Source organism: Macaca fascicularis, chromosome 10 (genome assembly GCF_037993035.2).
Source record: "Macaca fascicularis isolate 582-1 chromosome 10, T2T-MFA8v1.1".
Classification (NCBI taxonomy): domain Eukaryota; kingdom Metazoa; phylum Chordata; class Mammalia; order Primates; family Cercopithecidae; genus Macaca; species Macaca fascicularis.
The window spans coordinates 27,902,405-27,929,449 of record NC_088384.1 but is presented as its reverse complement, the minus strand read 5'-3'; the positions used below and the strand labels follow the sequence as shown (position 1 = coordinate 27,929,449).

The 27,045-nt window shown below is 46.4% G+C and overlaps 1 protein-coding gene across 2 annotated transcripts; it reads left to right on the top strand.

Annotated features, from left to right (window-relative positions):
• The first annotated feature begins 1,275 nt into the window (after positions 1-1,275).
• Positions 1,276-27,031, top strand: LOC107128636 (uncharacterized). 2 transcript variants are annotated; one of them, XM_065522361.2, is made up of 15 exons: positions 1,276-1,770; positions 7,395-7,462; positions 8,393-8,414; positions 11,193-11,275; positions 12,640-12,661; positions 15,374-15,468; positions 15,937-15,958; positions 16,261-16,302; positions 18,300-18,388; positions 18,860-18,881; positions 19,178-19,219; positions 21,214-21,308; positions 21,779-21,800; positions 22,423-22,464; positions 26,242-27,031. In XM_065522361.2, the coding sequence occupies exons 1-15, from the start codon at positions 1,569-1,571 to the stop codon at positions 26,244-26,246; spliced, it is 873 nt and encodes a 290-aa protein (XP_065378433.1). In that variant the 5' UTR covers positions 1,276-1,568; the 3' UTR covers positions 26,247-27,031. The 2 variants fall into 2 exon arrangements, with proteins under 2 accessions (XP_065378433.1, XP_065378434.1); XM_065522362.2 differs by lacking the exons at positions 18,860-18,881; positions 19,178-19,219; positions 21,214-21,308.
• Positions 27,032-27,045: the final 14 nt, after the last annotated feature.

Here is a 27,045-nt window from a genome sequence, read left to right as displayed (position 1 = left end):
CGGGCGTGATGGCTCATGCCTGTAATCCCAGCACTTTGGGAGGCCGAGACAGGCAGATCACCTGAGGTCAGGCGTTCAAGACCAGCCTAACCAACATGGTGAAACTCTCGTCCCTACTAAAAATACAAAAATTAGCCAGATGTGATGGCGTGTGCCTGTAGTCCCAGATACTCGGGAGGCTGGTGCTGGAGAATCGCTTGAATCTGGGAGGTGGAGGTTGCAGTGAGCCGAGATCGTTCCACTGCACTCTAGCCTGGTGGACAGAGCAACACTCCATCTCAAAAGATAATAAATAAGTAAATAAAAGAAATATCTGAATACCCCTGTCATGGAAAGAAGAAACAGAGGGAGAAAAGGGAGTTGGTAGGTCCTAGCATTACAGAGCTGAGAAGGATGTGTTCAGTCCCTATTTTATAGACCAGGAGGGGAAAGTGTGATGTGTCCCAGGCTTTCATTCAGGATACACAGCCATGACTCTCTATTGAGAGTGGGACCAGGGCCCTGGGCGTAGCTATGGTCAAGTTGCAGACAAGAACTAACTCTTGTAGGACAGGAGAGAAGCATTTAGTTAGAAAAGCAGTCAAAAATTTGTGTATAACTACATTTGGTGAGCAAATGAAAGCTGTCAGACTCTGAAAAACAGAAATGCTGGTGGAAATGACTTTAGTAACTGAGGTTTTCTTTCTTTTTTTTTTTTTCTGAGACACCCTTGTCACCCAGGCTGGAGTGCAATGGTGCAATCTTGGCTCACTGTGCAACCTCTGCCTCCTGGATTCAAGCAGTTATCCTGCCTCAGCCTCCTGTGTAGCTAGGATAGCAGGTGCCTGCCACCACGCTGAGCTAATGTTTTGTATTTTTAGTAGAGGTGGAATTTCACCATGTTGGCCAGGCTGGTCTCGAATTCCTGACCTCGGGTGATCCACCCCCCTCAGCCTCCCAAAGTGCTAGGATTACAGGCGTGAGCCACCGCTCCCGGCTGTACCAGGGTTTTCTATTGAGTTTCTCGCCAAGGGTGACTTCCAACCACCCTGCACTTTTCTCAGGACTGGAAAGCTCAGGCAGCCCAGGGTGAATAAAAGCCTGAGTAGTGCAGTCAGCACAGAGGGGCAGGGTGGCCACAAGGTGGGCAGCAGCAGGGATGGGCATTGTGAGGCCTTGGGTGGGGCTGTCGGGCTGGACATTGTGAGTCACTAGCCTGGCCTGGCTGTTTCCTGGTAACCAGGTGACATAGGAACCTTTGTGGGTTATAGGCATCAGCCAGGGCCAGCAGCCTTCAGTCGGTAGCTAGGAGGAGGAGGAGGAGGAGCTCCGACTGTGCTGTGTCCCAGCAGTTTTTGTGCCTCTCGGCGCTTGTTGTGTTCATTTATTTTTCAGAGAAGACAGCAGGTCCCCGACATCATAGACCAGCCACTTTAGGAAGTGTTTTCAGAGTAAGGGCTGAGGCCCCAGATCTGCCTGGGATCAGGCTGCTTCTACAAGTGCTGTGCCAGCCTCAGTAGTTTGGCTACTAGGGCAGCACCGTTTCAGTTTCACCAAAGGCTCAGGCAGGAGTGGAGTGTGGGTGCCCGATGGGGTGTATACTGACCTGTTGTATCGACTCCAGCTGTGGCTGCTGCAGGGGAGAGGAGGAACCCTGTTATGAATCTGATACTTACGAGGCTGTGGCTGCTGCAACATCAGAATCCACTACTATAGAGCCTGGCAAGCTGGATGTGGGAGCCACGGAGGGCCACGACCTGCAGCACATCAGCAACCAAAAGATGCTCACAGGTAAAAAAGCCATGGATGTCGTTTACTCTCTGGCACACTGTGGCTACCCTCACCCCCTTCCCATACCGTTATCCCCAGAGACATCCTCAGCTTCCAGCTCCCTCCTGCCCATAGCCAGCTTTCCCAGACCTGGGACATGGGGGCAAAGGCTGACTCTGCCTCTTGTGTTTGTCGTTGAGGCTTTTTTGATCTAGAAAAGGGAGAGCCCTCTTCTCAATGAAATTTCAAAACCCCAATTTTGGAGTCCCTGTCCCATTCTCTAGCCTTACCTATCCAGTCAGTTTGGTACCTAAATGGAGGAACCAGGTAAGAGTCAGATTGTTTCTTCCATCCCTTAAGGTAGCTTATTATTTTTTTTTTTAATTATTTATTTATTTATTTATTTATATGGAATCTCACTCTGTTGCTCAGGCTGGAGTGCAGTGGTGCGATCTCAGCTCACTGAGCTCACTGCAACCTCTGCCTCCTGGGTTCAAGCAATTCTCTAGCCTCAGCCTCCGGAGTAGGGACTACACGTGCAAGCCACCATACCCGGCTAATTTTTTGTATTTTTAGTAGAGATGGGGTTTCACCATGGTAGCCAGGACGGTGTCTATCTCCTGACCTCGTGATCCACCCACCTCAGCCTCCCAAAGTGCTGGGATTACAGGCATGAACCACCACGCCCAGCCTGTAATTTAATTTTTTTTAAAGTTCTGAGATACATGTGAGGATGTACAGTTTTGTTACATGGGTAAAAGTGTGCCATGGTGGTTTGCTGCACCTGTCAGTCCATCACCTAGGTATGAAGCCCTGCGTGCGTTAGCTGTTTATCCAGATGCTCTCCCTTCACCTGTCCCCTGACAGGCCCCAGTGTGTGGTGTTCCCCTCTCTAACACTATTCGTATTCTAAGACCACTCCCTTGCTGATGACAAATCTAAGTGATGGGTCGCGGGGGACTCTCTTGCCTGTTTTTGTCTGGAGAGCCTGCCTGGCTTCCGGTTCTTGATAAGAGTGAGGACCTGGAGTGCAGTGTGAGGAGCAGATGGCTCAGTGAAGAACTGTGATCATCCACTGGAGACCCTGGAAACAGCCGTATCATTTAAATGGTGTGGGTTTGTGTGCAGGAGGGTTGGGAGGTAGCTAGGGGTGAATCCATGCGTAGTGAGTGTGAGTGTGTTTGTAAATGTGTGTTTTCCCCAAAAATTGTGGCCCTGCATGCCCAGCATAGTAGAAGTGTCACTTTTCTTGAATTCCTGGCCTATGTGGTCCTCTCACCTCAGCCTCCAGAGTCATGTTTTCTAATAAAAAGGAAGCAAAACTTCAGCACCACCATACACTTTACATAAATGACCTCTTTCCTCCCTCACCACAGCTGTACCTGAAGGTCAGTTTAATATCCCTACTCCTTAGCTGGAGAGAGTGCAGAAAGGAGTGAACCCAGATTCTGACCTCCTGAATGGAGGAGGCAAAAGTGAACCCAGAAATGGGTCCCAGTGTTGATGGTCTGTATTACTCAACTGTGTCATCACTCAGGCTTGGTGACAGGACCCCACACCAGGGAGTTCCAGCACCTATGTGTACACCTGGAACTGTGTAGCCTATAAGCTGCCAAACTTTGCCCATCATCAAATGGGGCCCCAGTGGTCACATAACCCTGGGTAGCAAAGGTACACGGAACAACAGACGTTGGCAGGGACATTACTGTGAAATACACATAGAAAGCCCACAGGCTTCTGGGCAGCTCACAGATTCTGAGAAGTGTAAGGGTTCACATAGAACAGTGCAGGTCAACATCTGTCAGTGCTGGGCTCATTCCTCAATACTTGGTCAAAGCAGGGAAGATCAGGAAGATACTGCATTGTATTTAATAACAGGACTACCTCAATCCATGGCTTAGAAATGCTCCAATCCATGGCTGGGCATGGTGGTTCATGCCTGTAATCCCAGCACTTTGGGAGGCCAAGGCAGCAGATCACCTGAGGTCAGGAGTTTGAGACCAGCCTGGCTAATGTGGTGAAAGCCTGTCTCTACTAAAAATACAAAAATTAGCGGGCATAGTGGCCCATACCTGTAATCCCAGCTATTTGGGAGGCTGAGGCTGGAGAATCACTTGAACCTGGGAGGTGGAGGTTGCAGTGAGCCGAGATTGAGCCACTGTACACTCCAGCCTGGGTGACAGAGTGAGACTCTGTCTCAGAAAAATAAAGAAATAAATAAAAAGAGATGCTCCAATCCATAGCAGACAGACAAGGGCCAGTGCCACATCAGAACTCAGGACAACATTATCATTAGCCTGGTGCCCATCACCCTCACTGGAGACCTCCTGCACAGCTAGGTGAGTGAGGCTCAGCACTCACCAGGTACTGATCCCCATGGTGGACTGTCCCACTGTCGGGGGCTGGGGCGAGCATCAGCAGCCACTGACTCAGTGGACGCACACACAGTGTAAAGAAACGGAAGGCATGGGCTGGGTGTGGTGGCTCATACCTGTCATCCCAGCACTTTGGGAGGTCGAGGTGAGTGGATTGCCTGAGGTTAGGAGTTCGAGACCAGCCTGACCAACCTGGTGAAACCCTGTCTCTACTGAAAATACAAAAATTAGCTGGGTGTAGTGGCGGGTACCTGTAATCCCAGCTACTCGGGAGACTGACGCGGAGAATCACTTGAACCCAAGAGGCGGAGGTTGCAGTGAGCTGAGATCCAGCCATTGCACTCCAGCCGGAGTGACTGAGCAAGACTCCATCTCAAAAAAAAGGAAAAAAGAGAAGAGCAGAGGAGAAATGTCTAACAGGGTTAGTACACATATCTCTGAGACCCCTTCTGAGTAGGAGTGAGCAGGACCTGGCCTTCCTGTGTGCCGAGAGCATGGTGTGGACGTCATCCTGAATGCCTCAAGAATGGAGTTTCATTGCTTTCTCTTGTCTCCTCCATCTCTGTGCGATGATGACAGTGACACCAGCAGAAATTGGTGAGGAGGCAGAACAGGAATCAGGTCCCCACTTCTCTGACACAGAGCAGACAGGACACAAGTCAGGACAGACACAGACAGGTCCCAGGCCTGATCTTCCTGGGACTGGGACAGATGAGTTTTTCTTTTTCAGCTCTTCTGGAAGCCACTTGAGGAATGGTCCTTGAGGAGACACTATTGGCCAAGGGTTGTCTGGCCACAAATGTGTGGTTTTTTGTTTTTTGTTTTTTTTTTTTTTTTGAGCTGGAATCTCACTCTGTTGCCCAGGCTGGGGTAGTGCAGTGGTGTGATCTCAGTTCACTGCAACGTCCACCTCCCAAGTTCAAGTGATTCTCCTGCCTCAGCCTGCTGAGTAGCTGGAATTACAGGGATACGACACCATGCCCAGCTAAGTTTTGTATTTGTAGTACAGACGGGGTTTCTCCATGTTGGCCAGGCTGGTCTCGAACTCCTGATATCAGGAGATGCGCCCACCTTGGCCTACCAAAGTGGTGGGATTACAGGTGTGAGCCACCATGCCTGGCTGACATGTGTTTCAACTAGACAGACCCCCTAGCACTGGGCCTGTAGCTGCAGCACTCCTGAGTAGCAGGGGAGGTGGGGAAGGACATGAGTTCCAGTGCATCAGGAGCTCAGCAAAGGGATGGGGACTGATTCCAGAGTCCAGCTCATCCTTGCAACTCTTCTGTGGAATCCAGAACACATCAGTTTCCAGTTATTTTATAGAATGTTTGGAATCTTCAGTGTCAAACTCTGTCTGCGTTGTATCTTCCCACAGGTTGGATACAGGAACCCTGGCTATGGGTGTTTCCTGCCAGGGCAGTGACTGTGTCTTCCTCATTAGTCCTTAACCCAGAGCTCAGTCCTGGGGAGAACATGTTAGGCCCCATGGGCATTGTAGTGAACACATCCCTGGGATGAGTTCTAGGTCAACCCTGGGCTGGGAACTAGCGCATGTGTGGAAATGTTCCCTTCTCAGCCTGTCCAGCCTGTTGAGCCCTACACCAATCCTGGAGTCTGCCCCAGCTTCTGAGTCAGGGTCCCTGGAGATGAGGTTGAGCTCCTGAGGACAGTGAGGTGCCCCTGCCCCTCGGCTCCTGCTTCTCTGATGGTGTCTAGACAGGGAGTGCAGGGGCACGGTCTTCCCCTGTGTGCACATGCGCCCCCTGCTGGAATCCCTCTGGATCTGGATGTTGTCCTCGTCATATCCCCAGCCCCACACAGTGACTGGGCCTTGTGCACTTGCCCAGGAAGTTACCATAAATGTATGGTGGGAGCACAGCTGTAAACCATTTCGCAAGAAAACACCAGGGGAGGGGGTCATGTCTTCCTCGTGTCTGGATTTCCTGTGCTGTCTAGTGTGGTTATCAGTCATATATGTGCCTCCTCATATTTCAATACATTTAAGTATTTACAAGTAAAAGTTCAGGGCCTGGCATGGTGGCTCACACCTGTAATTCCAGCACTTTGGGAGGCCAGGGCGGGTGAATCACCCACCAGCCTGGCCAACATGGTGAGACCAGCCTGGCCAACATGGTGAAACCCCATCTCTACTAAAAATGCAAAAATTAGCTGTGTGTGGTGGTGCGTGCCTGTAATCCCAGCTACTCGGGAAACAGGCAGGAGCTGAACCCGGGAGGCAGAGGTTGCAGTGAGCCGAGTTCATGCCATTGTACTCCAGCCTGGGCAGCAAGAGTGATCCTCCGTCTCAAAAAATTAAAAAAAAAAAAAAGAACCTCATCACAACAGCCACCGTGCAATGGCCCAACAGAATGCTCTTTCACATCTGCTGTGAGCCTGGCTGAGGGATCGATTATTGAACTCCTCTAACTCAAAGCATGCACATCAAAGTGGGAATCTCAGGGCTGTGAGATTGGAGGTGACACCTATAATGGGCCAGTGGAAGAAAAAAGTTGAAACGTGGTTCCTTCAGTTCCTCTTTCTCACTCGAAAGTTGGCAAGTGTGAGCGATGCGTTTCTAGAGACCTCTGACTCCCCAGAGCCCAGGGAGAGTCTGACAACACCGAGGGAAGGGGAGAGTGATCTCTTGTAACCCAGTGTGGCCTCACCTGGAGTAGGAGGGTGGGCGAGTTGCTCTCTGGAATAAGTTCTTGTGGAGTTTTTGTCTCTAAAAATTGGCCAGTGGACCCCATCCATGAGGGCAGCTGCAGTGAGGCAGATCTGCAGGTAGAGAATGATACTCTAGGAGGATCTCTGGGAGCAGTTGGGTGACACCTGTTGCTTTGGAATGTAGGAAAAGAGCAATGAAGACAGAACGAAAGGAAATATGTGTAGAAGCCTGACATGTTCCTTTTGTATTTTAATAAGATAGAGATGAGACAATTTATGTCCATGGGCTTTGTGTACTGTGTTTGTAACCATTTTTTTCTTGCTCTGGTGTTTAATGGTTATCTTTCCAAAAGACCAGTTTGTCTTGTCTATGTCACAGCAAACATCAAAGCCTTGATCTTTGACTTGGGAATGCAGAGTCTTATTAGGTCCAGGCACTGACTAAGATGCGAGGTATCTGGTGAGACTCCCTCATGCTCACCACTTGAACATAGTTGTTTCTCTGAGATGGTCTCAGAATCTTCAGTCCCACGCTCCATATGCCGCATCCAGCAAAGCTCCCTGAGCCACCAGGGCACTGACATTAACTCTGTGTCCTTTTAGGTTCCCCTGAGGACAGCCTGAGTTTAAAATCTCTACCACCAAATGAGGAAGACAATGATGATGCCCAGGTAAGACCCCCTTTCTTTGCCTTCTAAGGAAATGCAACTTTCCTGATGTGAGAAACAAACTCACCCATCCACACCCAAAGAATGGACTCAGAGGCCTGCAGAACAGAGAAAGTGAGACTTTTAATGATGGTCTTGCAAGATCGGGTGTCTGATGGGCAGACACACCCAGCACAGTTTCAACAAGCAATCCACAATGCATTGCTATCCTAGTCAGCTCAGGGGCTCTTCAAGTATTTGACTTATGACCTAAGTAGCTGGGTAGGCTGATAAGAACAGACAAAGAGCTATTTTGCAGGCTAGTAAACTTTCAACTTAGACTAAACTTCTTTGTTAAAATGAGGACAACTAAGTGGGGTGGAAGCGGGGAGCCAACAAGCCGGCATTGCCTATCCAACCAGGAGCCTAGTGTTTCTTCTGTCCTTTGCTGACCTAAACATGTTCAAGGCACTTTGCCTTAAAAATGGACCACTGTATATATTATTTCCTTCACCTGATTTCTTTCCTTCTCAATTAATGTTGATATAAGAATATGATGAGGCACATTATGTACAACATACACAATAGTCCTTCTTGGGGTGGAGTTCAGTGGGAACGTCTTCCCATCTAATACATGACACGCTAGGATGTTTTTAAATGACAGCATCCATCATCAACTGTAATGCAGAGGGATTTTCCTCCACGCCAGTTTTCCTCTTTGAATTACGCATTGTACTAATTTACCAATCTAAATCAACTTCAAAGAAATTCTGTGGGAAAAGCTCTTGTATTTTCCACACATGTCCTCTATGCTAGAATGCTTTGTCTTTGACATGGACTCAACCACTGTTTTACAACTAGTTTTCTGAAGTCATGAAGAAACTAACAGGTCTGTGTAAGGGGTGTAGCAGAATTGATCTGATCCTTATAGCATCTTCTTTTCTCTCGTTGCAGATTTTACCATCACCCATCCAGGGTACGTACCTTGAATTAACTCACTTTCTGAGAAACAAACTTGTTGGCTTTAATATACAGAAACCTTAATCTGGGTTCCTGTTAAAAACTATTGGGGATCTGGTGAGAGCAAATGATTTTGCAAGTGTATAGCTGTGAGTAGAGGGGCTGTAGAAATGTGTGTGAACCCAGAGGACCAACCAGGAGATTTTGTGTGAGTCAGTGTGTCTTCACCTGGAGTAGGAGAAGTGAGTGCAGCTCTCACTGACTTATCCTGATGTTGGTGGCTCTAAAGAGTGGATTCTGGAGAATCTCATCAGGGAAGAGGATGCCTTTCCAGGTAGGTAAGGTTTCAGGTGGGATCTAATAAAACAGCATTTCCAGGAACCTTCATGTTATGCCTGCTGCTTGAGAGGCTGAGGTAGGGTGTAGAAAGAGAAAAAAAAAATAGTAGATATAAGCCACATTTGTTCTTTTCAAAGTTTAATGTCATCATGGTGGGAAGTGTTATGTTTATGGGCTTTTGCGTATCCTGTCTTTTCGATCACCTCTTCTTGCTTTATTATTTAAAGATGATTTTTCTGAGAATACCTGCTCTTTTCTGTCTCTGCCACTACAAAATCTCAGAGCCTGTGGTTTGGGACACAGTTCTGTCACAGGCAGTTACTTCATCCTGGATATAAAATTATTCTGCAGTGTGCCCAAATGCTTAGGAGAAATTGATCCTCACCTTACGAACTGTTAAGTTTCATGACCACACATTCCTTTGTCTGTCCTTGCTGTTTATCTCTGGTATCAAGCCATCTCCCTGGGCATGGAGGACAGAATGAAAATTCACTCTGGGCTCACTGCAAAAGCTCCAGTGTGTTGGAAATGCAGGAAGAAGCAGAACCTTGAGCACACTGTCAGCATTCCATTTCTTCATTTGAATGAGAATATGCAGTTTTACCATCATTTGTGGAAGAGGCTTTCCTTTCCCCATTGTGTATTCTTGGCATCTTTGTTGAAGATCAGCTGACTCTGTGTGTGCATTTAATTCTGGGCTTTCGATTCTATATCTGTGATACTTATGGGTGCCCCCACACTAGAAGCAGGCTGTCTGAATTTCTCTGTTTTTTGTAGATTTCAGTCTCATGAATGTGCTTCCTCCAACACAATTCTTTTTCAACGTTACCATGGTTATTTGAGGCACATAAAAATCCATTAAAGTCTTAGGATTAATTTTCCATTTCTGCACAGATGGCTGTTGTCAGTTTGCTAGCAGTTTTTGTGAGTCTGTAGATCATGTGTGTATTATGTGTTAGTCAGGTTTACTCTTCCGATCCATGAATATGGGAAGCCTTTCAACTTATTTGTATGTTCTTTACTTACTAGAATCTTTATGTTGACAGCTGATTAGTTAGATTTAATATGATCGATATAAATTTGTGAGTTCTTTTTTTTTCTTTTTTTTTTTTTTTTGAGACGGAGTCTCACTCTGTCACTATACTGGGGTGCAGTGATGTGATCTCCGCTCACTGCCACCTCCACCTCCAGGGTTCAAGTGATTCTCCTGCCTTATCATCCCGAGTAGCTGAGACTACAAGTGCATGCCACCACACCCAGCTGATTTTTGTATTTCTAGTAGAGGCGTGGTTTTACCATGTTGGCCAGGATGGTCTCAATCTCTTGACCTTGTGATCCGCCTGCCTCAGCCTCCCAACATGCTGGGATTACAGGCATGAGTCACCCCTCCCGACCAAATTTGTGATTTGTTATACCAATATTTTGTATGTCTGAATGAATAGGCATCAAATAAAAAAATTTATGTAAACTCGTTAACCAAAAATCAGCCCCGTACTCATGGACATTTTTTCATGAATTTGTTCATTAGTATACATTTCCTTATTTCAGTAGATCATGTATATTTGAACCTGGAAACTTATTCTCATGGCAGAAAGTGTTCAGAGTCACATCTCTCAGCTTCACTGGTGTAGGTTGCACAGGCTCGGTGAGCTTGGCCTGTTTGAATGAAGCCTGATCTTCAGGGAATCTCCTGAGGGAGAATGACACAGAGTTGCTGAAGCCCCTGATCACAGGGGTCCAAAAGGTTATGTGCACACACCATGGTTCCAGAAGAAGACTTACAAGGAGGAAATCATGACTATTTTAAATTGTAGCATTTTAATATATTTTTTTAATGATCTCTATTGGCTCACGCCTATAATCCCAGCACTTTGGGAGGCCAAGGTGGGTGAATCACGAGGTCAGGAGATCCAGACCATCCTGGCTAACATGGTGAAACCCTGTCTCTACTAAAAATACAAAAAATTAGCCAGGCATGGTGGCGGACGCCTGTAGTCCCAGCTACTCGGGAGGCTGAGGCAGGAGAATGGCATGAACCCGGGAGGCAGAGCTTGCAGTGAGTGGAGATCGCACGACTGCACTCCAGCCTGGGCGACAGAGTGAGACTCCGTCTCAAAAAAAAAAAAAAAAGCTGTTTGTTTAGAAGAGTTTCAAAACATTTGAGAGGGAGGAAGGCATTCTTCCATTGACCCTTCGTGTGTGCTTTAGTTCCATTTGGGGTTGACTGTTTTGTGATGCTGCATGATGCCTCTAGTACAAGGCCAAGGCCTCCATGTCTCATGTCTTTCCTGCTCCCCTTGTCTGCCATCCCTCTTCCACTGGGGGAATAGCCCAGGATCAACTCAGTCCATGGTTGTTAATCAACCACCTCCATATACCACATCCAGCAAAGCTCCCTGAGTAACTCACAGTCACAAACACCCAGGACACTGATATTTCCTCTGTGTCCTTCCAGGTTCTTCTGAGGAAAACCTGAATTTAGTATGCCCACCACCAAGTGAGGCTGATGATTGGGATGAGGATGATTATATCATTGAGGTAAGACCACCTTTCTTTGTCTTCTAAGAAAATGTTGGTTTTCTGATGTGAGAAACAAATTCACTAGTCCAAACCCAAAGAATGGACTCAGGGAGCTGAAAAATAGAAAAAGTGAGATTTTCTTTCCTTTTTTTCCTTTTTCTTTTTCTTTTTTTTTTTTAAGAAAGAGTCTGGTTCAGTTGGCCAGGCTGCAGTGCAGTGGTGCAATCTCGGCTCCATCTCCTGGGCTCAATGAATTGTCCTGCCTCAGCCTCCTGAGTAGCTGGGATTACAGGCATGTGTCCCCATGCCTAGCTAATTTTTGTATTCTTAGTAGAGATGGTGTTTCAGCATGTTGGCCAGGCTGGTCTCGAACTCCTGACCTCAGTAATCTGCCCACCTCAGCTTCCCAAAGTGCTGGGATTACAGGCGTGAGCCACCCTGCCTGGCCAAAAGTGAGACTTTTCATGACAGTGTTTCAAGATCCAGTATCTTATGGGCAGACACACCCAGCACAGTTTCCACAAGCAATTTATCCCCTAGTGTGCAGGTCCCTCCCCTGGTTCCTCATAGGCTGAGTACTATGGGGTCACAATCTTCCCAGGTGTTGCCTATTGACTTTTGGGGAGGGGGTTTAGGTATTTTTCTAGGGTTGTCTTACTGCATTTTGTTGCAGCCCACAATGCATTGCCGTCCTAGTCAGCTGTAGCTGGGCAGGCTGATAAGAACAGACAAAGCGAGCTATTTTGCAGTCTAGTAAACTTTTATCTTCATCTTCTTTGGTTGAAGTGAGGGCAACTAAGTGGGGAGGAGGTGGGGCCAACAAGCAGGCATTGCCCATCCAAGCAGGAGCCTGGCATATCCTATTTCTTCTGTCCTTTGCTGACCTAAACCGGTACAAGACACTTTGTGTTAGAAATGGACCACTGTATACATTATTTCCTTCACCTGATTTCTTTCCTTCTCAATTAATTTTGATATAAAAATATGACAAGGCACATTATGTACAACATACACAATTCTCTTTGTGAGAATGGAGTTCAGTCTGAGTTTCTTTTCATCGAATACATGACACACTAGGATGGTTTTGAAGGACAGCATCCATCATCAACTGTAATGCAGAGGAATTTTCCTCCACACCAGTTTTTCTCCTTGGATTAGGCCGTGTACATTTACCAACTTAAATCACCTTCAGAGAAATTCTGTGGGGAAAGCTCTTGTCTTTTCCACACGTGTCCTCTATGCTAGAATGTTTGGCCTTTGACCTTGACTCACCACTGTTTCGCAAGTAGTTTTGTGAAGTCATCAGGAGACTAACAGATCTGTGTAAGGGGTGCAGCAGAATCGATCTAATCCTCATGGCATCTTCTTTTGTCTCATTGCAGATTTTACCATTGTCTGACCAGGGTACGTACCTTGAACTAACTCACTTTCTGAGAAACAAACTTTCTGGCTTTAACATATAGAAACCTTAATCTGGGTAAAAATATTGAGGGTGCGGCGAGAGCAAATGATTTTGTAAGCGTATAGCTATGAGCAGAGGGGCTGTAGAAATGTGTGTGAACCCAGAGGACCAACCAGGAGATTTTGTGTGAGCCAGTGTGTCTTCACCTGGAGTAGGAGAAGTGAGTGCCCCTCTCACTGACTTATCCTGATGTTGGTGGCTCTAAAGAGTGGATTCTGGAGAATCTCAGCAGGGAAGAGGATGCCTTTCCAGGTAGGTAAGAAGATTGCAGGTGGGATCTAATAAAACAGCATTTCCAGGAACCTTCATGTTATACCTGCTACTTGGCAGGGCTAGGGAGGGTGTAGAAAGAGAAAAAGAAAAGGTAATATAAGTGAACTTTGTTATTTTCGGAGTTTAATGTCATCATGGTGAGAAGTGTCATGTTTATGAGCTTTTGAGTATCCTGTGTTTTCAATCACCTCTTCTTACTTTATCGTTTAAAGATGATCTTTCTAAAACACCTGCTGTTTTCTGCCTCTGCCACTGCAAAATCTCAAAACCTTTGGTTTAGGACAGAGTTCTGTCACAGGCAGTTACTTAATGCTGGAGACAAAATTTTTTTGTGGTGTGCCCAGATGCATAGGAGAAATTAATCCTCACCTTATAAACTGTTAGGTTTCCTGGCAGCACACTCATTCGTCTGTTTTTCCTGCTTACCTCTGGTATCAAGAGCTCTTCCTGGACATGAAGGACAGAATGAAAATGCACTCTGGGCTCACTGCAAAAGCTCCAGTGTCTTGGAAATGGAGAGAGAAGCATAACCTTGAGCACACTGTCAGCATTCTATGTCTTTATTTGAATGAGAATATGCAGTTTTACCATCATTTGTGGAAGAGGCTGTCCTTTCCCCATTGTGTATTTTTGACACCTTTGTTGAAGATCAGTTTACTGTATATGTGTGCATTCAATTCTGGGCTCTCTATATCTGTGAAACTTAACTTATGGGTGCCCCCTCGCTAGAACCATGCTGTCTGAATTTCTGCATTTTTTTGTATGTGTGGATTTCAATCTCATGAATGTGTATTCTCTAACACTATTTCTTTTTAAACATCATCATGGTTACTTGAGGCACAGACAATTCATTAAAATAGTAGGATTGTCTTTTCCATTTCTGCACAGATGGCTGTTACCAGTTTGATAGTAATTGTCGTGAGTCTGTAGATCATGTGTGTAGTATTGTGTGTTAGTCAGGTTTGGTCTTCCTATCCATGAATACAGGATGCCTTTCCACTTATTTGTACCTTCTTTACTTCCTAGGATCTTCATGTTGACAGCTGATAAGTTAGATTTAACATGACTGATAAAAATTTATGATTCCTTATACCAATATTTAGTATGTCTGAATGAATAGGCATCATATATATATATATATATATATATATATATATATATATATATATGAAGAGAGAGAGAGAGAGAGAGAGAGATGGAGAGAGATGGAGTTTCGCTCTTCTTGCCCAGGCTGGAGTGCAATGGCGAGATCTTGGTTCACTGCAACCTCTGCCTCCCAGATTCAAGGGATTCTCCTGCCTCAACCTCCCGAGTAGCTGGGATTACAGGTGCTCACCAGCATGCCTGGCCAATTTTTTGTATTTTTAGTAGAGACAGGGTTTCACCATGTTGGCCAGGCTGGTTGTGAACTCTTGACATCAGGTCATCCGCCCACCTCAGCCTCCTAAACTGCTGGAATTACAGGTGTGAGCCAGAGTGCTCAGCCAAAAAAATAATTTTTACGTAAGCTAGTTAACCAAAAATCACCCCCGTACTCATGAACATTTTTTCATGAATTCATCCATTTCTATTGGTATACATTTCCTCATTTCAGTAGATAAGGTGTATTTGAACCTGGAAGCTTATCCTCATGGCAGAAAGTGTTCAGAGTCACGTCTCTCAGCTTCACTGGTGTAGGTAGAGCAGGCTGTGTGAGCTTGGCCTGTTTGAAGGAAGCCTGATTTTTAGGGAATCTCCTCAGGGAGAGTCACACAGGAGGTGCTGGAGCGCCTGATCACAGGGGTCCAAAAGGGTGTGTAGAAGTGGTTCCAGAAGAAGACTTACAAAGAGGAAATCATGACTATTTTTAATTGCAGCATTTTAACACTGAATTTTTAAATGATCTCTATGAAAAAGAATGTGCGATTAGTAGAATAGAGTAATTTGGGTAAAATTGAGTCCATTTCACCATAAAATTGGCTTTTAATCAAGTAATAAATCCTTTAAAACAGATGCTAAATGTGGTATCAGCATAATTAGATCCTAGTGTACTGAAGTGGTCTTGAATACGTTAAGAAAATGCTGTTTGTTTTGAAGAGTTTCAAAACATTTGAGAGGGAGAAAGGACTCTTCCACTGACCCTCAGTATGCATTTTAGATCCATTTGGGGTTGTATGTTTTGTGTTGCTGCCTGATGCCTCTAGTACGAGGCCGACGCCTTCATGTCTCGTGTCTTTCCTGCTCCCCTTCTCTGCCATCCCTCTCCCACTCAGGGGAATAGCCCAGCATCAACTCAGTTCACGCTTGTCAGCCACCTCCATACACCACATCCAGCAAAGCTCCCTGAGTGACTCACAGTCACCAACCACCAGTGCACTGATCTTTCCTCTGTGTCCTTCCAGTTTGTCCTGAGGATGGCCTGTTTTTAAGAGGCTCACCACAACGCAAAGATGAAGAAGAAGAAAAAGAAGATGATGATGATAATAATGATGTCCAGGTAAGACTCCCCTTTTTGGTCTTTTACATCAATGTTGCTTTCCTGATTCTTTACTTCTCAATTAATTTTGATATGAAAATCTGGCAGTGCACATTATGTACACTGTACACTATTCTCTTTGTGGGGCTGGAATTCAGTAGGCGTGTCTTCCCAACTGATACATGGTCCACTAGGGTGCTTTTCAATGACAGCATCCAGTATCAACTGGAATACCGAGGCATTTTCCACACCACTTTTCCTCCTTGGATTAAGCATTGTGCATTTGAATATAAAATTAAAGGTAAATTCTGTGAATTAAGGTATTGTTTTTCTATAGCTATCCTCTGTGCTAGGCTTTGGGGACTTTGACCTATTGTTCAATCGCTGTACCACCTTCTGGTTTTTTATCGTTGTCCAGAGAATAACAGATCTGTGTGAAGCGCACAGCAGAATCTGATTCTCACGATGTTTTCTTTTATATAATTGCAGGGAACAGCTTGGAATGAAAACGGTATGTACCATGAAATAACTCACTTCCTGAGGGAAAAACTTGCTAGCTTCAGTGTATAGAAACCTGATTCTGGGTTCCTGCTGGGAAAGAGGCTTGGGGTTCTCATGAAAGTGATTTTGCCGGTATAGAACTCTGGCCCGAGGAGCTGTAGGGAGGTTTGTCAACCCAGAAGAAAGATGAGGGGATCATGTATGAAGCAGCGTGGGGTGGGAGAATAGCCCATCAATCAGCTTCAGCTAAAGTAGGAGGAGCGGGCGAGTCACTCTGTCTAATGACTTATCCTGGTGTTTTTCTTTCTAAAGACTTGACGCTGGAGAGTCTAAGTGACGAGGAGACTCATCCAGGTAGGGAACTACGTGCCAGGAAAAACCCAATGGGAAAAGGTTCCCAGGAGCCTCCAGGTTATCCCTGCTGCTTGTGAGGAGGGGCTGAAGGAGGGGGTATGAAATCAGAAAGAAAATGGAAATATGTGTGAGGTCTGGCTTATTGTTTTCAGTTTCTTGGCATCATGGTAGGAACTGTCTCTATGGGCTTTGGGGGTGCTGCGTTCATGAGAGATTCTCTTTGCAGTCCACCTGCTCTTTTCTGCCTGTGGAACATGAGAGCCTTTGGTTTGGATTAGTCAGCACTCCTAGGGATTGTGCAGAAGGGTGTAGGCTTAAGCACTGGGTGTCATCTGTGATGAAGGGACTCTGGGGGACACAGCTCTCTCACAGGCATTTCCTGGAACCTAGAGAAACAGTTCTTCTGCTGTGTGCCAAGGGGAAATCAAGAGTACCCTGTGAACTTTCAGGACTTGTTAGTGCATGTTCATGTGTCTGTCCTCACTGTGCGCTCCTGGTTTAAAGGAATCTCCTGGGGTAGATGGCGGAGTGAATACTCACGCTGGGCTCACTGGTAAAACTCCAGTCTCCTTTGAAGGGAGGAGGAATGTTTGACCTTAAGCATATTTCCAGCCTCCAGTTCCAACCCAGTCACAGATTCTGAGATGAGGTTTCTTTCTCCCCAGTTCTCTAATTTTTGGAGAAGCCAATAGTTCCTTCCCACAAAAGATAGTATCACACTATTTCCTATCTTCAAAACTTTGGCTTTGGTTTTGTTCTCTAAGTTGATATTCATCACTTAAGTTCTAGACTTTTTCTTTTTTTATTTTTTTTTTCTGAGACAAAGTCTCGCTCTCTCACCCAGGCTGGAGTGCAGTGGTATGATCTCAGCTCACTGCAAGCTCTGCCCCCCGGGTTCGAGCCATTCTTCTGCCTCAGCCTCCCGAGTAGCTGGGACTACAGGCGCCCACCACCACGCTTCGCTAATTTTTTTGTATTTTTGATAGAGACAGGGTTTCACCATGTTGGCCAGGCTGGTCGTGAACTCTTGACATCAGGTCATCCGCCCACCTCAGCCTCCCAAACTGCTGGAATTACAGGTGTGAGCCAGAGTGCTCAGCCAAAAAAATAATTTTTATGTAAGCTAGTTAACCAAAAATCACCCCCGTACTCATGAACATTTTTTCATGAATTCATTCATTTCTATTGGTATACATTTCCTCATTTCAGTAGATAAGGTGTATTTGAACCTGGAAGCTTATCCTCATGGCAGAAAGTGTTCAGAGTCATGTCTTTCAGCTTCACTGGTGTACATAGAGCAGGCTGTGTGAGCTTAGCCTGTTTGAAGGAAGCCTGATTTTTAGGGAATCTCCTCAGGGAGAGTCACACAGGAGCTGCTGGAGCGCCTGATCACAGGGGTCCAAAAGGGTGTGTAGAAGTGGTTCCAGAGGAAGACTTACAAAGAGGAAATCATGACTATTTTTAATTGTAGCATTTTAAAACTTAATTTTTTAAATGACCTCTATGAAAAAGAATGTGTGATTAATAGAATAGAGTAATTTGGGTAAAATTGAGTCCATTTCACCATAACATTGGCTTTTAATCAAGTAATAAATCCTTTAAAACAGATGCTAAATGTGGTATCAGCATAATTAGATCCTAGTGTACTGACGTGGTCTTGAATATGTTAAGAAAATGCTGTTTGTTTTGAAGAGTTTCAAAACATTTGAGCAGGAGAAAGGACTCTTCCACTGACCCTCAGTATGCATTTTAGATCCATTTGGGGTTGTATGTTTTGTGTTGCTGCCTGATGCCTCTAGTACGAGGCCGACGCCTTCATGTCTCGTGTCTTTCCTGCTCCCCTTCTCTGCCATCCCTCTCCCACTCAGGGGAATAGCCCAGCATCAACTCAGTTCACGCTTGTCAGCCACCTCCATACACCACATCCAGCAAAGCTCCCTGAGTGACTCACAGTCACCAACCACCAGTGCACTGATCTTTCCTCTGTGTCCTTCCAGTTTGTCCTGAGGATGGCCTGTTTTTAAGAGGCTCACCACAACGCAAAGATGAAGAAGAAAAAGATGATGATGATAATAATGATGTCCAGGTAAGACTCCCCTTTTTGGTCTTTTACATCAATGTTGCTTTCCTGATTCTTTACTTCTCAGTTAATTTTGATATGAAAATCTGGCAGTGCACTTTATGTACACTGTACACTATTCTCTTTGTGGGGCTGGAATTCAGTAGGCGTGTCTTCCCAACTGATACATGGTCCACTAGGGTGCTTTTCAATGACAGCATCCAGTATCAACTGGAATACCGAGGCATTTTCCACAATACCACTTTTCCTCCTTGGATTAAGCATTGTGCATTTGAATATAAAATTAAAGGTAAATTCTGTGAATTAAGGTATTGTTTTTCTATAGCTATCCTCTGTGCTAGGCTTTGGGGACTTTGACCTATTGTTCAATCGCTGTACTGCCTTCTGGTTTTTTATCGTTGTCTAGAGAATAACAGATCTGTGTGAAGCACACAGCAGAATCTGATTCTCACGATGTTTTCTTTTATATAATTGCAGATAACAGCTTGGAATGAAAACGGTATGTACCATGAAATAACTCACTTCCTGAGGGAAAAACTTGCTAGCTTCAGTGTATAGAAACCTGATTCTGGGTTCCTGCTGGGAAAGAGGCTTGTCATGAAAGTGATTTTGCCAGTATAGAACTCTGGCCCGAGGAGCTGTAGGGAGGTTTGTCAACCCAGAAGAAAGATGAGGGGATCATGTATGAAGCAGCGTGGGGTGGGAGAATAGCCCATCAATCAGCTTCAGCTAAAGTAGGAGGAGCGGGCGAGTCACTCTGTCTAATGACTTATCCTGGTGTTTTTCTTTCTAAAGACTTGACGCTGGAGAGTCTAAGTGACGAGGAGACTCATCCAGGTAGGGAACTACGTGCCAGGAAAAACCCAATGGGAAAAGGTTCCCAGGAGCCTCCAGGTTATCCCTGCTGCTTGTGAGGAGGGGCTGAAGGAGGGGGTATGAAATCAGAAAGAAAATGGAAATATGTGTGAGGTCTGGCTTATTGTTTTCAGTTTCTTGGCATCATGGTAGGAACTGTCTCTATGGGCTTTGGGGGTGCTGCATTCATGAGAGATTCTCTTTGCAGTCCACCTGCTCTTTTCTGCCTGTGGAACATGAGAGCCTTTGGTTTGGATTAGTCAGCACTCCTAGGGATTGTGCAGAAGGGTGTAGGCTTAAGCACTGGGTGTCATCTGTGATGAAGGGACTCTGGGGGACACAGCTCTCTCACAGGCATTTCCTGGAACCTAGAGAAACAGTTCTTCTGCTGTGTGCCAAGGGGAAATCGAGAATCACCCTCTGAGCTTTCAGGACTTGTTAGTGCATGTTCATGTGTCTGTCCTCACTGTGCGCTCCTGGTTTAAAGGAATCTCCTGGGGTAGATGGCGGAGTGAATACTCACGCTGGGCTCACTGGTAAAACTCCAGTCTCCTTTGAAGGGAGGAGGAATGTTTGACCTTGAGCATATTTCCAGCCTCCAGTTCCAACCCAGTCACAGATTCTGAGATGAGGTTTCTTTCTCCCCAGTTCTCTAATTTTTGGAGAAGCCAATAGTTCCTTCCCACAAAAGATAGTATCACACTATTTCCTATCTTCAAAACTTTGGCTTTGGTTTTGTTCTCTAAGTTGATATCACTTAAGTTCTAGACTTTTTCTTTTTTTATTTTTTTTTTCTGAGACAAAGTCTCGCTCTCTCGCCCAGGCTGGAGTGCAGTGGTGTGATCTCAGCTCACTGCAAGCTCTGCCTCCCGGGTTCGTGCCATTCTTCTGCCTCAGCCTCCCGAGTAGCTGGGACTACGGGCGCCCACCACCACACTTGGCTAATTTTTTTGTATTTTTGATAGAGACAGGGTTTCACCATGTTGGCCAGGCTGGTCGTGAACTCTTGACATCAGGTCATCCACCCACCTCAGCCCCAAACTGCTGGAATTACAGGTGTGAGCCAGAGTGCTCAGCCAAAAAAATAATTTTTATGTAAGCTAGTTAACCAAAAATCACCCCCGTACTCATGAACATTTTTTCATGAATTCATCCATTTCTATTGGTATACATTTCCTCATTTCAGTAGATAAGGTGTATTTGAACCTGGAAGCTTATCCTCATGGCAGAAAGTGTTCAGAGTCACGTCTCTCAGCTTCACTGGTGTAGGTAGAGCAGGCTGTGTGAGTTTGGCCTGTTTGAAGGAAGCCTGATTTTTAGGGAATCTCCTCAGGGAGAGTCGTCACACAGGAGCTGCTGGAGCGCCTGATCACAGGGGTCCAAAAGGGTGTGTAGAAGTGGTTCCAGAAGAAGACTTACAAAGAGGAAATCATGACTATTTTTAATTGCAGCATTTTAACATTGAATTTTTAAATGATCTCTATGAAAAAGAATGTGCGATTAATAGAATAGAGTAATTTGGGTAAAATTGAGTCCATTTCACCATAACATTGGCTTTTAATCAAGTAATAAATCCTTTAAAACAGATGCTAAATGTGGTATCAGCATAATTAGATCCTAGTGTACTGAAGTGGTCTTGAATACGTTAAGAAAATGCTGTTTGTTTTGAAGAGTTTCAAAACATTTGAGAGGGAGAAAGGACTCTTCCACTGACCCTCAGTATGCATTTTAGATCCATTTGGGGTTGTATGTTTTGTGTTGCTGCCTGATGCGTCTAGTACGTGGCCGACACCTTCATGTCTCGTGTCTTTCCTGCTCCCCTTCTCTGCCATCCCTCTCCCACTCAGGGGAATAGCCCAGCATCAACTCAGTTCACGCTTGTCAACCACCTCCATACACCACATCCAGCAAAGCTCCCTGAGTGACTCACAGTCACCAACCACCAGTGCACTGATCTTTCCTCTGTGTCCTTCCAGTTTGTCCTGAGGATGACCTGTTTTTAAGAGGCTCACCACAACGCAAAGATGAAGAAGAAGAAAAAGAAGATGATGATGATGATGATGATGTCCAGGTAAGACTCCCCTTTTTGGTCTTTTACAGCAGTGTTGCTTTCCTGATTCTTTACTTCTCAGTTAATTTTGATATGAAAATCTGGCAGTGCACATTATGTACACTGTACACTATTCTCTTTGTGGGGCTGGAATTCAGTAGGCGTGTCTTCCCAACTGATACATGGTCTGCTAGCGTGGTTTTCAATGACAGCGTCCAGTATCAACTGGAATACTGAGGCATTTTCCACAATACCACTTTTCCTCCTTGGATTAAGCATTGTGCATTTGAATATAAAATTAAAGGTAAATTCTGTGAATTAAGGTATTGTTTTTCTATAGCTATCCTCTGTGCTAGGCTTTGGGGACTTTGACCTATTGTTCAATCGCTGTACCACCTTCGGGTTTTTATCGTTGTCCAGAGAATAACAGATCTGTGTGAAGCGCACAGCAGAATCTGATTCTCACGATGTTTTCTTTTATATAATTGCAGGGAACAGCTTGGAATGAAAACGGTATGTACCATGAAATAACTCACTTCCTGAGGGAAAAACTTGCTAGCATCAGTGTATATAAACCTGATTCTGGGTTCCTGCTGGGAAAGAGGCTTGGGGTTCTCATGAAAGTGATTCTGCCAGTATAGAACTCTGGCCCGAGGCCGGGCGCGGTGGCTCAAGCCTGTAATCCCAGCACTTTGGGAGGCCGAGACGGGTGGATCACGAGGTCAGGAGATCGAGACCATCCTGGTGAACATGGTGAAACCCCGTCTCTACTAAAAAAAAAAAATACAAAAAACTAGCCGGGCGAGGTGGTGGCGCCTGTAGTCCCAGCTACTCGGGAGGCTGAGGCAGAAGAATGGCGTAAACCCGGGAGGCGGAGCTTGCAGTGAGCTGAGTTCCAGCCACTGCACTCCAGCCTGGGCGACAGAGCCAGACTCAGTCTCAAAAAAAAAAAAAAAAAAAGAACTCTGGCCCGAGAAGCTGTAGGGCAGTTTGTCAACCCAGAAGAAAGATGAGGGGATCATGTATGAAGCAGCGTGGGGTTGGAGAATAGCCCATCAATCAGCTTCAGCTAAAGTAGGAGGAGCAGGTGAGTCACTCTGTCTAATGACTTATCCTGGTGTTTTTCTTTCTAAAGACTTGACGCTGGAGAGCATAAGTGACGAGGAGACTTATCCAGGTAGGGAACTACGTGCCAGGAAAAACCCAATGGGAAAAGGTTCCCAGGAGCCTCCAGGTTATCCCTGCTGCTTGTGAGGAGGGGCTGAAAGAGGGGGTATGAAATCAGAAGGAAAATGGAAATATGTGTGAGGTCTGGCTTGTTGTTTCCAGAGTTTCTTGGCATCATGGTAAGAACTGTCTCTATGGGCTATGGGGGTGCCACGTTCACGAGAGATTCTCTTTGCAGTCCACCTGCTCTTTTCTGCCTGTGGAACATGAGAGCCTTTGGTTTGGATTAGTCAGCACTCCTAGGGATTGTGCAGAAGGGTGTAGGCTTAAGCACTGGGTGTCATCTGTGATGAAGGGAATATGGGGGACACAGCTCTCTCACAGGCATTTCCTGGAACCTAGAGAAACAGTTCTTCTGCTGTGTGCCAAGGGGAAATCAAGAGTACCCTCTGAGCTTTCAGGACTTGTTAGTGCATGTTCATGTTTCTGTCCTCACTGTGCGCTCCTGGTTTAAAGGAATCTCCTGGGGTAGATGGCGGAGTGAATATTCACGCTGGGCTCACTGGTAAAACTCCAGACTCCTTTGAAGGGAGGAGGAATGTTTGACCTTGAGCATATTTCCAGCCTCCAGTTCCAACCCAGTCACAGATTCTGAGATGAGGTTTCTTTCTCCCCAGTTCTCTAATTTTTGGAGAAGCCAATAGTTCCTTCCCACAAAAGATAGTATCACACTATTTCCTATCTTCAAAACTTTGGCTTTGGTTTTGTTCTCTAAGTTGATATTCATCACTTAAGTTCTAGACTTTTTCTTTTTTTATTTTTTTTTTCGGAGACAGTCTCGCTCTCTCGCCCAGGCTGGAGTGCAGTGGTGTGATCTCGGCTCACTGCAAGCTCTGCCTCCCGGGTTCGCGCCATTCTTCTGCCCCAGCCTCTTCAGTAGCTGGGACTACAGGCGCCCACCACCACGCTTGGCTAATTTTTTTGTATTTTTGATAGAGACAGGGTTTCACCATGTTGGTCAGGCTGGTCACGCACTCCTGACCTCAGGCAATCTGCACACCTCAGCCTCCCAAAGTGCTCAGATTATAGGCATGAGCCACTGTACCTGGCCAGAGTTACTTTTAATATAATTGTGACTATCTCAAGTAATGGTGCTTTGAGTATTTTTGTCAATGGTTTTGGAATAGCACCAGCACGCACTTCTGTGGAGTAGACTGTTAGAAGGGGGCATATCTTTCATTATCATAAATAATGCCAAACTTTTTCCAAAATGATGACACCAATTCATGCTCCTCTAACAGCATATGTGAATAGCCGTTTCTCCAAATCCTCATGGACTCTTAGTTTATCTGTTTCTAAAAATACCATCACTGTGGTTAGTCTTTCATTTGTATAACATATTACTTAAAATCTTTACCAAAAAGAAATGTTGTTTGACTCTAATGATGCAGCGCAGTAGGTTTGTTTACACCGCCTCACCACAGACACGTAAGTAACGCACTGCGCCGACATTCCAACAGTTACGACTTTACTAGGCAAAGGGAAATTTTCAGCTTTGTTATAATCTTATGGGAGCACTGTCATACATGTAGTCTGTCATTGACCAAAATGTCATTCTGCCACATATGACTGTAGTTAATAAGCAGGTGCTTAAGTTATAAGAATGAAAATAATAACAGATATAAATTGAGTATATGGGCACTTCTCTATGTTGCCTCCTTCAAGTGTCACAATCAGTTTGAGACAGAATTAGTTTTGTTATAGTCATTATATACATGAGGAATGTGAGTCTCAGCTAAGAGCTAAGAGTTTGCTCACTGCAGACTCCACCTCCTGGGTTCATGCCATTCTCTTGCCTCAGCCTCCTGAGTAGCTGGGACTACAGGCGCCCGCCACCACACCTGGCTAATTTTTTGTATTTTTAGTAGAGACGAGGTTTTACTGTGTTAGCCAGGATGGTCTCCATCTCCTGACCTCGTGATCTGCCCACCTCGGCCTCCCAAAGTGCTGGGATTACAGGCATGCGCCACTGCACCCGGCCTAAACTGGTTTTAAATAGAATTTTGTATGAAGTTCTTTAGGCAATAAGTAAAAATGGAAGGGTAACCTGATGGCAGAGAGCAGCCAGGACCACAGTTGTCTGTGGATGCAGAGTCTGTGGTGGAGCCTGGAATGCACCAAAGACCACGAGTCTCCGCGGGCAGTCAGTTCAGTGACAGCACCGCTCATTATCTGATCGGCAGGCACCCCAGTAGCACATGGAGAGAACAGGGAGGCCTAAGATGAGTCCGGGCCGTGGAAGGTCTCCAGTGAGGGGATCGTGGAAGATGTGAAAAGCATCCTGGAGGAGGAGGTAGTCATGCAGCTTAGCAGTCCTGTTTCCCTCACATGGAGACCACGTGGTGCTCTACAAGAGCAATCTGGGGGTGTGGTGCTGGGGAGGGGAGAGGGCCAGGACCACAGAGCCTGTGCAGGGATTCCGAACCAGAGGGCTCCTCAGAACAGGCACAGGAGATGGTCTGTAAGGACCTGTTCGATTCCAGTGAGGGCATGAGGGGCAGGCAGGGAGGAAAGCAGCCCCACATAGGAGGATGCCCAGGGTGGGGAAGCAGGTCTCTGGAGAGCTAGGTTTCAGTCTAAGCAAGAAAGGGAAGAATGTTCCAGGGAGTGGCTGAGGCCCTGGGGCCTCCAGAGGGCTTGGAAAAAAGGTTTCAGCAGATGGAGTAAGAAAAGGAGTATTCAAGGCCATGAAGGGGAGGTGAACTGAGCTTCTTGCAGCCCCTGATGCAAACAGAGATGAAGGACATAGTGAGATTAGTCCTGAGTCTGAGGCAGAGAGCGGTGAGGAGGCTGTGAGTTTGGGAAAGGGAGGGAAGGGCCTGGCTGGGAGAAGGCGGCGTTCTGGGCCCTCTATAGTCCTGCCAGGGAAGGTCAGAGCCCAGAGAGGCCCAGGGCTCCCTCCTGACACCTGCACAAACAGGCGTACCCCTGGTCAGGGGGTGCTGTGTAGACTGCTGTGGAGTGAGGGGGCAGCTTCTCCTGGGCGTAGGACCCCAGGCACCTGCAGGATGCAGGGATCCAGGCTCCCTCAGATGCCTGCTGATGAGTTTCCTCTGAGGGGCTGTAAGCTGGCTTCCTGGGTACCCACAATGTACGAGGCACTTGTTTTCAGTATGATGCACCTGGCACTGCCAAAATCATACCCACTTATGATAGGGACAATTACTATCCCCATTTTAGAACTAGGAAAACTGAGGCACTGAGCAGTTAATCAACTTGCCCCAGGCAAGATAAACAGTCAGTGTAGAGCTGGGGTCTCAACACAGGTGGCTCCCTCCACACCGTGGGCTTATAGCCACTGGCTGTCCCACTGCCCTTATCCAGCCTTGGCTGTCTGGGGTGGCAGTTTGTGCCTTTGGGCTACAGTTGAACTACCAGTTGCCTCTTCTAGGCTGGCTCCCATACCTCTCCCAGCAGCAGCTTCTTAAATCCCAGAAGCTGATAACGGTGTGGTAAATGGGCCTTGGAGAATGGAGGCAAGGGTGTGGTGCTCAGGACTTCTAGGTCCCAACATAGGCTGTGTTGTAACAGAGGCCCTCCCCTTGTAACAGAGGCACCTCTGTCCCTGGCTGATGAGTTCCCACATCTCTGATTTCTTCTCAGCCTGGACTGCAGAGGCAGGAGCCCAGGAGATGCTGGCGTGGAGGCTGCTTAGTGGGATGATGTCACAGTGCACAAAGCTGGGAGCCTGCTCTCACTGAAAAGGGGTTGTCTCTTCTTCATCCAGGGTGAAGGCCTTCTGAGGAGCTGACCAGGGTGCTGACCCAAAGGGCAGGCCAGTGCGTGCTGCAGTGACATCTGAGGGAGGCTCAAGTTCTGCAGTCAGGTGTTTCCCCAGGCTTGGCGTAAAGAAGTGATGGAGACTTTCGTGTGATTCCTAGGCTCCCCTCCTGGACAGCACCAGGAATGTGCCTTTGAGGTGGCTGGGCTTCAGGCCAGCCTGAGGGCGCGCTTGGGTGACTGAAGAATGCAGCTATTTGCTGGGAAGATCTTAAGGAGAAACCAGAACCTCTCCCTCTCCCAAGCTCTCATCCTTGGGGGAGCTTGTCATCCTCAGTCAAAAGACAGAGTCATCCTCAGTCAAAAGAACCTGCATCGGGTTTCACCTTTTGCCTTCTTTCCTGCCACCCAGGGTGGGAACAGGCAAACCTGGCTGAGGAGAGTGACACCCAGCCACACCCCATGGGTCAATCACTGGAGCTTCTGAAACCTGGGTGGCGGCTGCTGCAGCTGGGTTCCTTCCTTCCCCCAGCCCAAGTTCCTGCCCCCAGCTTTGTCCCTGGAAGTCTCAATCCTGCTCTCTACATTCTGAGGGGAACTCTTGGCCCCAGCAGACAGTAAAACTCCAAGGCCACCTCCCACCCACCCCCAGCACTGGGTTTGGCCTTTACCACCCAGGACCTGGTGCTTCTGGGCCTGGCATTTCCCCTTTGGCAAGAGAGTGGGAAGAGACGTCACTGTGCTCCAGGAACAAAAAGTGCCATTCCGACTTGAAATAAAGAGTCTGAGCGCATTGATTCAGGTGCAGAGG